At 34.1% G+C, this 14,428-nt stretch overlaps 1 protein-coding gene across 1 annotated transcript in view; it reads left to right on the forward strand.

Annotated features, from left to right (window-relative positions):
• LRRC49 (leucine rich repeat containing 49) overlaps positions 1-14,428 on the forward strand; it is a 53,803-nt gene that overhangs the window by 32,244 nt on the left and 7,131 nt on the right. The window contains exons 9-12 of the mRNA XM_019472373.1: positions 4,204-4,287; positions 9,314-9,465; positions 12,283-12,520; positions 13,815-14,000. Coding sequence (XP_019327918.1) covers positions 4,204-4,287; positions 9,314-9,465; positions 12,283-12,520; positions 13,815-14,000 — 660 coding nt within the window. The remainder of the gene's footprint in view (positions 1-4,203; positions 4,288-9,313; positions 9,466-12,282; positions 12,521-13,814; positions 14,001-14,428) is intronic.

Consider the following 14,428-nt stretch of genomic DNA (forward strand, 5'->3'; position numbering starts at 1 on the left):
AGAATGAGTTGTAAAAGTTTGTACTTCTTGTTTTCCATGGCTATATTTCTACTAGAAACATCCTTACATTCTTACTTCATTCTTGTGTAAAATCAGCCTTTGTGGTATACATAACAAAAAGTAGTCTGCCTTCTGCAAGTATAAGTGAGCTGAATTTTGTGTATTTTAAGTGTACTGTGTTGAGTCTCTTTATGCCTTGAAAGCTTAAATGTATATTCCAGGCCATTCTTCATATTCTCCATTTTTTCATTCATTTCATTTTTCATTTTTTTTCATTACCTGAAGTAGTTTATATCAAGTATACTATAGCTGTTTCTAATCTGTAGTAAAATTATTTGGATAATTTTAAGGTAGATGTACTATGGGAATGAAATACTGCATTCCTTGTGTGCTAACTTGGTGTCTTTTTATCCTGTCACTTAAAAGGTGTAATTTGTTGAAAAAGAACTTGTTTGAATAATAGTAAAGCAGTAGTGAGGAAGAATACATGCATTCCACTGTGGTCTCTTTAGGATCCTTCTCAGGTCTTGCTGGATGTTACCTCTTTGAAAGACATTGTGATGTTTTGGCCAAAATCTGTGGTGTTACAGTTACGGTAGTGCTCATGTGGCAGCAGGGGGAGCTATCAGCATGCCAAAGCTACAGATACAGTTCTGCTACACCTCAAATGGGAAGTTTTTATAAGGGTGGTAATAGCTTTAATGTGTCTTATTCTTCTAGTGTTCTGTCGCTACTGTTGCTTCACACGGAGAAAGTAAACCTGCAGCCTCAAAGTCTCATTGCAGAAAGTGAATCTTCTGCTTCTTTAGGAAGTTTATTCCCCCTTCATCTTTTTCTCTCTCTGCTCCATCCCCACCCCACCCCCCGTGAAGATGGCTTCTTAGCCATTTAGTAAGTTTTTAGATGGGAAGTGGAGAACTAATAAATGGAGGAGATCTCAATATACAAGAAGACATCCAAGTCCTTTTGTAATGATCTGGCACTTCGACCTTCTGGAAAAGCATCCCCTTTCTCCAGCAGGGTTTGGTTTAAAGACAAAACAAAGTTATGGACAATAGCAGCAGAATAATGAGGGTGAACAAAGAAAAAGGGAGATAAGAAGAATTTCAAAAGAGTTGGAGCTAAAAGAGGAGAAGGGGTGATAGTAAAAATGAATTGTGGCAAGGTTAGTAAGGGCTTTGTTTTATAACTTTGAGTTTTCTGTTTGGGTTTTTTTGTGGGTTTGGGGGGGATGTTGTGTTTTTCAAGATTGATTGCATGTGTTGTGTAAGATTAATCAAGAAATGTATACAGATAGATTTCCATAAAAAGTAGATTTGGCCCTTGATCTTAATTCAGATGTTTTCTCTGTCATTCTGCTGTTATGAATACTGAGTAAAACTAGGAAATATTTTCTTTTTAGGCTGAGCTAATTTCTTTTATAAAATAAATAGTATTTTTTAAATGTCTGCAATTAGGATAAACCCCTGATAAAGAAAGAAGTCTTAGTCATAAAAGACTCTTGTTAGAACGTGATTTGCATTAGTTCATTTCATTCCTTGTATTGAGACTGTGTTGGCAGGGAAAGTATTGGTCTGACTTGAATGAGGGTAGTAGACCCTCATGTATGGAAGACGGTGTCATAAAGTATGCATTTGGGCTGGATTAAGGGAAGGCTTTGAGATGGAAGATAGAGTAAGAAGAGATATTTGTGGAAGCTGAGAGAAAACTTTTAAGTTGTTTTGAAAGGAATAAAATTAATGAAGGCTAATTTCCTATAGATTAGTGTCATTTTGTTTTCTAACTTTCACCTTCCCCAGTATGAAACACAGTACCTCAGTTAGTCTGGAGCTGAGTCTATGTTGACTGGCCAGCTGTTTTCTGCCAAATAGAATGGATAATTTCTGCTTCCTCTCCCTTGGTGGGAAAGCTAGTTTACATTTCTCTTCTTTCTATGTACCAATTTTATATAATCAAACTTCTAGGGGAAAAAAAACCAACTTAATTTGAGACTTCTAAATATACTTTAAGTTATTTAGTCTGTTCAATGTGTTGAAAAGTCAGAGAAGATTAAGACACTGAAATTATAAAAATCTTGTTTCTTTAGGAAGCCAAGTTAAAAAACATAAATGCAAGGTCAAATGAAGAGATTTAATAAAAAAAACAGAACAACTCTAACCCACTTTCTATAGAAAGATATCACTAATGTAGTTTGCTAGTGTTTATATTTTAAGGCTTCAGGGTTTTTAAGTAAACACAAACTTAGTAAACTGTAACACGTAATTGGGATAAATGGCTGTCACAACAAGCATGTTTGTAGTTCTTAACATTTTGAATCATATCTTGAGGAACAGTACACTTTTATTTTGCATTATTAATTATACATTCATATTCGTGGCATATTACCTGCATTAGGTTTATTTAATGATTTTTTTCACAGCCTCACCCTGAACCTTCCCATTCAGGTATTGGGTTTCATTGTGTGGTATTTTGTCGTATTGGGATCTAGAAGGCCTTCTGTATCTGTGTGTGGTTTTATTTAATTATTTATTTATTGTTGATCCTCAACATGGACTAATGACCTCTTGAGGTCCCTTCTAACCTGGATTGTTCTGCAATTCTATGACACCAGCCCCTTGGTAATACCCTGTTTAGGAAGAACTAAAAAGTCCTGTAGCAGAGGATGCTGCCAACAAAACTTCACCCTCAAAAGGCCAGAAGTTGCTTTCAGAACAAACAAACAAACAAACAAAAAAAGTTGGGCTTTCCAATTAGTCTTCCAGGGAAATTCTTGTATACAGTTGGGTTAGAGAAGCTTATGCTATCCAAAGCCTCATGCCTTAATCTGCATTAAGGTATTCCTGTTGTTTAATATATGCGTATTAGGTTAAAGTCATGGAGGAACAATTTGGGAGTCTGTTGTTTTAATCACATTTCAGATTGATGTCAAAATCCATGGTGTGTCAATGGGTTTCAGGGGTGCTGTACACAGATAAGAGTAAGTTTGCTATGTGAACCTAACTTCTGATGCTTTGGAAATTATTTTTTTAAAAAATGTAATAGCGATGCTAAGTGTGAAGTCTCTGTTTTATTTCACCGTCCAGTAAGCATTGACCCATGTGCTTAGGGGTTCTTACAGTGCTCTAAACATAGCATGTTTTATTTATATAGAAATTTTGATATATCGATATGTCTTCATGGTTGATGATGTTTTCTGTTCATTTTTGTTAATTTTCTTAACACATAACTTTCTGGAAAGTGAAAGTGAAAAGGTTAGGACAGGAGCTTTCTATTTTGAGGGAAATAAAAACACTTTCTGTATGTTCTGGAAAGATACTTTAATAGAAACACCCAAGTGGCAAGTGAAGTAAATCAAAATAAGTTAAAGTATGCTTCCCAATTGTTTGTGTTGGAAGGACTCTACACTTTTTACTTCATGGTGAACATTTCTTTTGTTACTTGGAAAATATATGTTCTAAAAATATCGTGCTGTGAGAACATTTAGATTTCTGTAAACAAGGAGCATTCAACCTAATATGGTTGTATCGTAGCATTAAATTGCTGTACCAGGAAAATTAAGCATCTTCACTTACATGACTTTCATTATCTAGGAATCAATGGCTTTCTTGAAAATTCTTCTTGAATAGGTAATAATATTGATGAGAAATAACATTAATGTACTATAGTGAACTTTGAAAATATTCTTTTCTTCTCAAGTTCTGTTGCTGACTGAGAAAATTAGGCCCCTGGAAACAGTTTATAATGATAAAAATCAATCTTCGATTATGACTCGCACGTAAATAGAATTCAGCTCATTCGCTCTATATCTTTTCTTACAAAAAAAATCCTACTAACAGCAAAAACTACTACAAAGATATAATGCGCTGTTGTATTTAAAAATGTTCTTTTTCACTGTCATACTCACCATATGCTTTATACTTTTTTCAAAGACCTTTACAAATACTAGTTTTAAATTGCTTTATCTTGAACATTTGCATCTGAGTAGATAGCTTTCTTCTCTATTTCTTGATTTATTTATAATTATTAATTTTATTGTTTTTATAATGTTTAGAAACATTAAAATGTTAAAAATCCTAAAATTGTATTAAAATTAAAAATTGCATTTCAAATACAAACACAAAAATATATTAAAAATATATCAGTAATACTTTTCAGAACCTGATTAATTCTTCCTTTTATGAAGTTGTTTTTTTTTTCATCCAGGAAGAAGAAAGACGTATGGCATCTGTTGCAGCAAGGAAAGAGGAAGAAAGGAAGCGTGAAAGTCATAAACAGACCTTGCTTAAGGTATTTTCTGTGGCTGTTCTAAGCCTACTGTAAACCAGTTTACAGCAATAATCTATATCCTAATATTTTTTGCTATAGTTCTTACATAGCCCAATATGCCTCTATCTCTTTAAACTTTTTTTTTGCAGCTTAAACAGTGCACTCCACAACTGAAACTCTCTTCAGTCAACTATGCAAGTTACACTTTAGCAAAAAAACACAGTTGAATATATGACTGTGATATATGTAGAAGGATGGCAAACTTCACTTTCATAAATCCAGAGATAAAGTAAATCCAGAGTAAAGTAAAGGACTTTTTCAGTGATTTCAAATTCCTTGAACTTGGTCTCCCCTATTTCAGGTGAGTGCTCTAATTGCTGCCATGCAGGGTGTTCTGAAGTAGTTTTTCCTTCATTCTTTCCTGTTGAAGTTCTTCCTTTTTGTAGAAAGAGTTAAGCCGTTGTCGGAGCAGCAGCTAGACTCCAGCTGTCTTCTTTTTCAGAAGAACACTTATCTACCAGACCACCTGGCCTGGTTAATGCTTATATACATGAGATGGAATAGCTCTAACAGGGGAGACTGAGGTGCACTCCGGAATACTCTTATGGGGCTGGTGACTAGATGACCTGTGTTGCTAATAGGAGACCAAAGTTCAAGGATCTAAGAGTATCTGCATTCAATTTGTTGTGTGAATATCACTATTTGTCTCCAAATCATTTTTCTTCGGAGAAAAAAAGGTGCCTAAAACTGTTTGCTATCCACTAATGGTTATGCAAAAAGCTCTTTCAGTTTGGTAGTCAAACAAACAAGCAATTTTCATGTATCCATATTGTTAAGTTGCCTAGGTAAAATCATATTTCATGAAGGGGATTAGACTGAAAGTAGTTGCAGGAGGCCGTAAGAAGTGTAGTAAATGTATATAACTGAAAAATAAAGACACAAACAGAATGTTAACAGTATATTAAAAGATGTTTTAAGTATATTGAAAAACCCCAAGAAATATATGTATATATAAGTATATGAATGGGGGGGGGGGAATTCCATGTCTAGTGCCTAAGAATATATTTTGCTTTCCTGTATATTTGTATCCATGTATATTTTGATTTTCTGTTTAACAAAAATAAAAATCAGTATAACAAAAAAGTCTTAGATAGATAGAGTCTATTTTTAAGCAGTGTCGTGGTTTGGTTTTGGTGTCCCACCCCCCCGTAAGATACTGATGTATTGAAAGTCTCTTCAGGTTTGAAGTTTTGGTGCCAGTTCTTAGTAACATAAAGAAATGGGAAATTAGTAAATAATATTCACACATGGTGTTATTTTATGCTGCTGAAAAGCAAACTGTGTCTCCGGACTAGAAAAAAAGTAGGTGTTTATTGAAAGTGTTTATTTGTGGTTCATGTTCTTAACCATTGATGTAATGCTTCCTTCTAGTAGAGGGATTGTTTGTCTTGGTGGCTTAGGTTTCTCAGTGCCTTTTGCTAGTGGAAAGTTCCCTTAGAAGAAAAAAATATATTTTTAATGTATAATGCCGTTGTTACTCAGATTTCAACATTAAATTGTAGATTTTGTAATTTAATAGAGGTATCTTTCTTCTTTTCAAATAGTTAAGTGGCATAAGAGCCAAATACCAGTATCTTCTGCATGGTTTGGTGATTCTGTATATCTTTCCTCTTTAAATATGTTCTTGTGTGTTATGATTCTGGCTTCTTTTCTCCTGTTCCATATGTTTGAATTGAAAGGAACAACTCAGCTCATAGATACCATGTCCAGTGAAAAAAGTTGCGAACTATAGGATTTTCTTCATAGTTAAATCTGAAGAAAAGATTCAGAGAATCATATTCTGCCATTTTTGTTGTTGTCACTTTCCTCCAAACTTTCTTAAACTACATGCAGTGTAAATGAAATCATAAGCACTCATTCAATAGCAAACAACTGCTGTTTTCCTGTATTCACTGCATTAAAAAAGTTAATTTCAGCAATGTCATCACTTCTTTTTCCCTCGCTGATACTTGTCTACCCTAACAATGGAGTTTCTTCATCTTTCTTTTTCCAGACTATTTTTTTTTTATTGCTTAAAACCCACTCCTCTGGGAAAGTTTGAGATGCACTTCAAAATGTACAGAGAATGCAATTCCTTTCCAACAGAGGCTGAACTTCATATTTACTGGAACAAGAAATAGTTATTGCTAGCAGAGTCTTCACACTTCTAAAATTTGTTTTTTGTAAAATGAATTCTTGCAAGTTTTCAAATCTCTGTAGGAATCCGTTAGCCCACAACTGAAGGCTAACAAAGCAGTAGAGCTGTACGGTAGTTGAGGTTATGAGGAGACCCTCACCCTCCAGGACAAACAGAATTTTCTAAATGTGATTGGAAGAAAATACTGACTATTTCAACTTCCCCTACTTTCTGTGACATGGAGCCCAGTCATCACTGAAGTCTGTAAATGCTGGGTGTTTAGTGTTCTCTAACCAGATAACTCTTCAGGCAAATTGAATGTGAAATAGAGTTTTGAGCTCTTTAAAACAGAAAAACTTTCAGAAGGAGAAAATTTTTAAAGTAGTTTCCATGTACTTTCAGTGTCAGTTATAGACAATTATGGACATAATTTTTATCAGCATTTAAAGTCTAGTAGATCTATCTCTGCATTATCGGTCATTGAAACAGATCATGGTGTTTACTCTGAGTATAATAGCTGCAGCATGAGGGATTTGCATGTAGAAATTAAATGTTTTACTGTGAAACATTTATATGCAGTTGTTCTTTATTCTTAAGGAATAAAGGAATTCTTAGGCTCCACAAATTAGCAGTCACAGATGATGAAACGCTTGCCTTTTTTTGTTATGCTACTATTTTCTGTTTTTTTAAAAGAAATATTCATTTATAGTGCTTTACACTTCACATCTCCAACACTGAGTACGGTGAGGAACATTCTTAGTGAACGACATTGCAGTGATGTCCACAACTCGCCCACTGTGAAAGGAATTACATAAAAATGTGATGGTAACAGTCACATGTTACTTTTATATATAAAACCTAGAAGCATAGTGGGTATAGGTCAAACTTAATAGATCAAAAGTGTTAATTTCAAATTGTAAAAATAGGTTTACCCTGGTCCCCTGCCTTTCTCCATAGGCATGTCAAATAAATTGTCTTTTTTTTTCCTATTTGAAACAAGGGGCTATAATAAAACTTTGTTTTGTGTTGATTTTTTTTTTCCCCAGCCATAGAGTCTGTCTTAAAAACAGAAATGTAAATGTTCAATTTAAAAAAAATAAAGCCTTTCTAGACTTCAGGATTTTTGGTACAGCCTTCTAAATCCTAATCAATATTATGTTGTTTTCTTGTATCTTAATCAGCCTAACAAAATATTCTAAAGGAGACAGGAACTAATGTAATGATATTTAAAATTATGGTATTAGACGAGCTTTTAACACTGGTAAGAAAGTGATAAAGGTGTTGAGCTTATGCTCTAAGAAAATAATTCTTAACAGGCATTTACCTTGCCTGAGACCCTTTTAGACCCAATTTGAGATCATTGCAACTTGAAGCTAACAGGTACTTGCTCTTTCAATCCAAAATTTCATAGCATTCAAGTAGAATATTCATTAGTACATCTGAAGGGTATGCACCTTTTATCCTTCCCCTGTTTATAGGTAAAATTAGTGACAAATACACAGGCTGACTATGAACTGCTGTTTATACTACTTAGGGCAAATTCAGGTTTACCTTTTTTCCCTCCGCCATTCCAAAATATCAGGACGTTTGTTTGTATTCCAGTTCCAATAGTGATGTTCTGAAGTCTATAAGAGAAATTAAAGGATTCTTAGAATGTCATGGGTTTTTAATACTTCCTAAGAGTGTGAAGCTTTAAATCCAGGTTGTTACTTTGTATGGACTTGAAAGCTACATTTCTATAGCAACATCAGTTTAGAGTATGATATTATAAACCAAGAAATCATTGGCTTTGATACTCTGTTTTCTCCATGTTTTGTGGACATAAATTTGTTTTATGCTAAGCTCCTCTATACTATTTTCCTCTCAGAAATTCTAAGTCGCTGTTCAAGTTTCATTGAGAGTAGTGTTTCATTGAGAGTAGTGTAACAGTGAGATGGCTGACTCCCAGAGAATTAGATCTGGTTCAGAAAAACCAAATGAAGTGAAACTAACAATGAATTTACCCTTTGATATTGTTTATATTGTGCAGTTTTCATTTGATGAGAGTTCAGCTGTCAGTCCATGAGCTCTTACAAAGCACGTTGTTCTTTAACCTTTTAAAGTATGCTAAATGGGATATATTAAATCAAATATATCTATATGATATAATAGAATAATAACCTATATATAGAATCGTAGGTAATTGACAGGATTTGCATGACTGTACAAGAACAAGCACATAATAGACTTTTGAAATACTGGTTCGTTGACAAGACCTGTCTAGAATATAAAAATTACTTAAAAAAAAAAATGAATTACAAAAATTTGAACTTAGATCTGTTGTAGTCCTTATGTCTATCATGAAGAAGGCAATTTCATTTTCTGTTTTTATAAAATTGACTTTTTCCATTTTTCAGAAGAAAACTTTTTTTCTCCCATGCAGAGTATGTTGCAATTACTGCTAAGACTTAACAGCAGTTGCATAACTGTCTTAGCTTAAGTGCTAGGGTCACTCTAGCAGCATGGAGGAAAGTACAAGCAGCCTGCCCTGTTTTGTGGGAGGCATATTACAAGCAGCTCCAGACTGTCAAAATGAGACTTCTGTGGCTATCCAAACTAAATAGTTTAACTTTATTCTTTCACAAGTTGTGGATTTACTATGTTACTTTTCTTGTTTCTGTTATTGCAAGTTTTGTGCAATCATTGTTTGCTGGCAGTTATGCAAAATAGCACTAGAACAATGCCTTGGGTTTAATGCATAATCACCAGTAGTTTCTTCAATTTAAAACGTTTAAAATGTTTTGATTAAGCAGAATATTTCTTTTGGAACAAACAAGTGTGTTGATACTGCACACTGTCATAACTTAGAACAACTTTTATATCTTGTTTCAGGAGAAGAAACGGTTAACTATTTGTAATATTGCACGTCAGTGGGAGATACAGCAGAATCGAATAGCTCTCGTAGCTTCTTTAAACCAAGATAAAGATAACGAACCCTGTCAGATCAATGGCAGTGCTGCATATGTATTTCCTGAAGAAAGCAGGTATTTTATTGGGAAATACTTCTTCTTGTTCATGTCTTGTATTCCAAGTTACTACTCACCTCCAAGATCTCACTGTATTTTATTATCAAAAGTAATATATCCAAATCAATTCTGAAGAGATGTTTTACTTCATGATTAAACCTGTTGGCCATTAGTAATAAGTAATATATATTAAATAAGTAATATAACAGCAACTCATTGACTAAATAAGTGCAAGCTAATTATTACGTGATTTTGCTAAATAAGGGAGGACTTCACGTTTGCAAGAAATGTTAAATATGAATTCTTGAGCCTTCTTAAGGCTGTTCATTTCCTGGACAACTTAGATTGTTGCCTTCACTTGAAATGATAAAAATGAGGACGTACGAGCATTACAAGTGTTTGTAACCTCTCTGTGTATCAAGAGGTTTCACAAACAGAGTGTTGAATTCGTTTTCTCAGTTTGAACAGCAGCATCTCTTATTGGACCACTTTCATACCCATGCTATTTTAACAATAGCAGTTCTTTGACTTAGTTTTATTCCTAAGATAATTTTTCCTAAGGTAATTATTGTATTGTTGGTTTAAAATGTTATTTTTGTGACACACTTTGTGACTTGCTTATTTGCGTCTAAAAGGTGGCCATCTGGCATTCTATATAATTTAAAAACCAAATGCGGAACTTAATGAACAATGTGTGCCTTGGATTGGCTAAAACCAAACTAGCACACTTTCAACCTGGCTAGCTCAGGCAAAAGCCTGAAAAAATAGTCTGCACGAATTCAAGAGCAAGTACAGCTTCCTGCTGTGCCTGATCAACACTGGAAATGTCAGGTACAGGCATAAAGTTTTTGCCTCTCACAAACAGAACCCATCTGAGTTTCAGTCTAGTATTGGCTAGACCTGGTTTTTATCTCCAGTTGAGTGCAGCATCTTTTGAAACACTTTTTTCTTAGCATTTTTAAATTGCTATAGTCCTTTCTGTTCTTGTGCTTCCAAAGCTTTTCCCCGAACATATGTTTAGCCACTGCTTTCTTGCCTTCTTGGTTTCTTCACAGTTTAATTCAGTGTTAGTAATCATCCCCCGTGACCAGGTCAATGTAACTGTGGTAGCTTGAGCATTGTCCTGTTAATGAACAGATTCTCATTGCTTGAGAAATCATGCTTTTAAGTAACATATTAAGACTTTTTCCATGGAGTTGTAGGAAAGGTCTTGGTGTAATGCTATCTCTGCTTATGCTGGATACAGTGACTAAAGTTGGTTTGTTCCTTGTAGTTCCTGACCACGAATGTTAGGATTCTTTTGTCAAATCTACAGTAATAAAATATAATGCATAAAATCTGTCCATGTTCTTGTGAAAGTTTTTGTAGTTTAAGATTTGTAGAATGTGTTGTAGAAATCTAAGTGGTTACTTTTATGAAATAGAAAATTTCAACCCCCCCAAGATGTTAACAAAATAAACCGTGTGCTTTATTTGCATATATTATAATTCTCTTATGCAAATTACAGCACATTTAATTTTCTGAATTGGAGACTTAGGTTTGGAATTTTTCTCTGTTTCATGACTGGTCAGAGAAATGAAAGTGTGATAGGGATCTATATCACTGATCTATATTTAGTTTAAACAGATTAATGAAGATGTGGCAATGTGTGTTAGAATTAAGAAGCTGTAGATAACACTGCCATTTTTTGCCTTGAAGCCTTATTGCTCTTTAACCCCCTCTAAGTTAAAATTGACATTGATCTACTACTGTGTTTTATAATAGTGAAGGATTTCAGAAGGTATTTTCAAGATGGGTGACTAAGCAATAAATGTTGAGAGCAATAAAATAAGCTCTCAATATTTCCAGTCAAGAGTGAAATCTTAGAGTTTTGGTTGATTTTGTCAAGAAAACATCAGTCAAGTGATCACTGGTAGTCAAAAAAGCAAAATACATTTAAAAATACTAGGAAGGTAGTAAAGAATAAAATAGCAACAATCATTACGCGACTTTCTAAACCTGTGATTAGTGCTCATCTTGAATTCTCTGTGCACTTCAGGCCCAGCCAGCTGAATGTATCATGTTGGAAGTAAGACACAGAGATGAGAGTTGAGAATACTTGGACTTAATTGCTTAATTTTAAAATCACTCTGGTGAATTGGAAAGCTCACATTATTTTAAAGAAATGCTTATTCATCCCTATTAATTAAGGATTAAACAAGGATAATAAACCATAAGATTATTCTCATCTCAAAGCAGAATAAGGAATCCTGATATCCTGATCAGATCATGTGACATATGGGTTTGAGGAAGGAGTGATATTCTTGTTAAGAATAAAAATAACTGTTCAGTACTGTGAATAGCATTATCCTGGATTGATTTGAACAACTGTCCGTTCTTAAAGAGCTTACTCATGTCATAACTTCTACATTTCATATAGCAAAAAGAATGTGAAGGTGACTTTGCTTGAATAAATACGTTGTTTGAAGTTGTTTTTAGATATCTAAAGCAACACAAAATATGTTGTTAGCATTCTGAGTTAAAATTTTTGAGCAGGTTATTAAATATGAGTGATTTCTTAATTTCTGCCCACCCCCAATCCCGGTCCAACTCAAATACACCCAGAGCCTTTCTGCCAAAGAAGTAGAACATTTGCAATCTTACTTGATGGAAAGAGGTTTTTCCAGCCCTTAATGTTTTTGAACCAGATTGGGTACTACAAATGAATGAATGCTGAGAAATGCAATCATATTTGACAGTTGGGTTTTGGTAAATGAAAGGACTGTCATTCAACAGAATGATGTTACTATCTCAAAATAATCTCATTTATATCACTGCATTTTTATTCCTCCACAGGTCTCTTGATACAATATTGAGCAGTGCAGTACAAGGCTTGTCTGTTCTTGAGTCTCATTTAGTGGAAGTGGAGGGAGACACTCTTTGCTTGTATGGTGCTGGAGCGCTGGAGTGCCTGGATCGAAACTGGAGCGTTCAAACAGCTGGAATTATTGTTGCAGTCTCCTTTATGTTCATAGAATTTGATGAAATTGTTCAAGTGTTAACAAAACTGAAGATAAAATTTCCTAATTCTGTGGTAAGAATGCCTCAAATTTCAGCTGTGTGAACAGCTATGGAATATGTATTCTCTAATAGAACCTTAATTTGGCATAGTCATCTTTGAGTGCTTTCATATAAATAGAAACATTTGTGAATTACATATTTTATTGGTGTTATCCTATAATACTAACTTTAACTTGATTCTTCTTAAAAATCAAGACTTAAATTTAGATTCTCGCACAGGATGGTGGTTTTTTTTTTTCAGACTGGTTATTATTTACCTTAATTCCTTTGACCTAGCTGATTATTTTTAAGTTGCAAAACTGATGTGTAAATACAGTATTGCTATTCTACAATATTGTTATGGATCCATGGTATCAGGAGACCTTCATTTGTGTTGTGAGTTCAAAGATCAAATAGCTGATAGGATAAAAAGAGAGAGGTAAAATTCAAAGAGAATAGCTGGCTAAATCAGTACAGCTCTTGGAATTCCTCAGTTCTTGATGAAGCAAAACAACATAAACGAGATGTCCCATTAGTACTTTTTTTTCTTCTTGGATGTTTAAATCAGTCGTTTTGAAGCAAATGGTAAAACAGTGATGACATACATAAAGCAACTTGTTACTCAGATGATGTGCCTCTTCAGCTCCCTGCTTTTTATGGTTTTAAGTGTAACAGAACTTAATGGTTTCATTGAGATAGATAAATTTGTGGGGAACTTAAGACAAATTTACCTGTCTCAATGAAACAATTGTTTCATTGGGGGAGGGAATTTGTGGGGGATAGCAGAATCTCAACTAAATTTTTATCTTCATCATCAATTTTTCCTCCTTCCCTCAATAATATTACTGTGTAGCCAAATATACCATGCTCATAGCAGCACTAGCGTAGGGCGTGATTCAAAGAAACAGGAGGGTATGACTTAATGCTAGCCTGCTGTGGCCAAAAAAGCAGAATATTTAAAAACATATAGTACTTATTTTTATGTGTGGATGTTGCAGTTGCTTTACTTGCAGAATTAAAATAAAAAGTGCTCAGGTAATATCACTGCTTTTTGTAACGTTGAAAATATTAGTGCTGTTACGAAAGGGTTTATACATTGCTTAGGGGCTCGTAATGTTGACATTTCTAAATATATGTAATACACCAGTTGGTTGATACATTGATGTGTTTTGCCACAAAGACCTTAAATGAAGTGAGTTCAGTTGCTTCAGCAGACCTAAAGGCTGTTTATTTGAGTTTGAAAATTGAGTGGCACATAATAGGAATTGTTGTGTTCATATTTTGTTTCCTTATTTAACTTACTATCGTTTGACTTTTTTTTTTTTAAGCACCTGAAGTTTAAGGAGACAAATCTTGTGACGCTGCAGCAATTCAATGCATTAGCCCAGATGCATCGCATTGAACAGTTGACAGTTGATCCTCAGGGCAATCCGGTTGTCAACTTTACTTTGTGGAAATACTATGTTCTGTTTAGACTGAACCATTTTAATCTACAGAAGATAAATGGAGTAAAGGTAGGACAATGTTGCTTCCTCCTTACTATTGGTCTTACAAGATAAATTAGCATTGTTTTTTTTAAAAAAAGCAGAGGAATTGCTATAAAATGAGCAGGACCCTCTCAGTATATTAGGGGGAAAAAAATTTTAAGTAGACTTCACCATATAATTTCTTGTGCTGTGCATTTGTTAACTCCAGCTGCACTGTTGGACTTAGAAAAGTTGATAAGATTCTTAGTTGCCATAAAAATGTTGTATTGTCTCAAATGTTTGCAATTGCAAATGACAGTCCAAATCTATACCTGAGTGGTAGGGATATACCTGAAGGGAAGACATTTTATTATTATTTCTGCATGTGTTTCTAAAAAAAAAAAAAATAAAAAAAAATTAAAGAACTGCACGATTTTACTTGATTTTTAAGAAGCACTTATGTTCAAAATGATCAC

Source organism: Aptenodytes forsteri, unplaced genomic scaffold, assembly GCF_000699145.1.
Source record: "Aptenodytes forsteri isolate BGI_AS27 unplaced genomic scaffold, ASM69914v1 Scaffold83, whole genome shotgun sequence".
Classification (NCBI taxonomy): Eukaryota; Metazoa; Chordata; class Aves; order Sphenisciformes; family Spheniscidae; genus Aptenodytes; species Aptenodytes forsteri.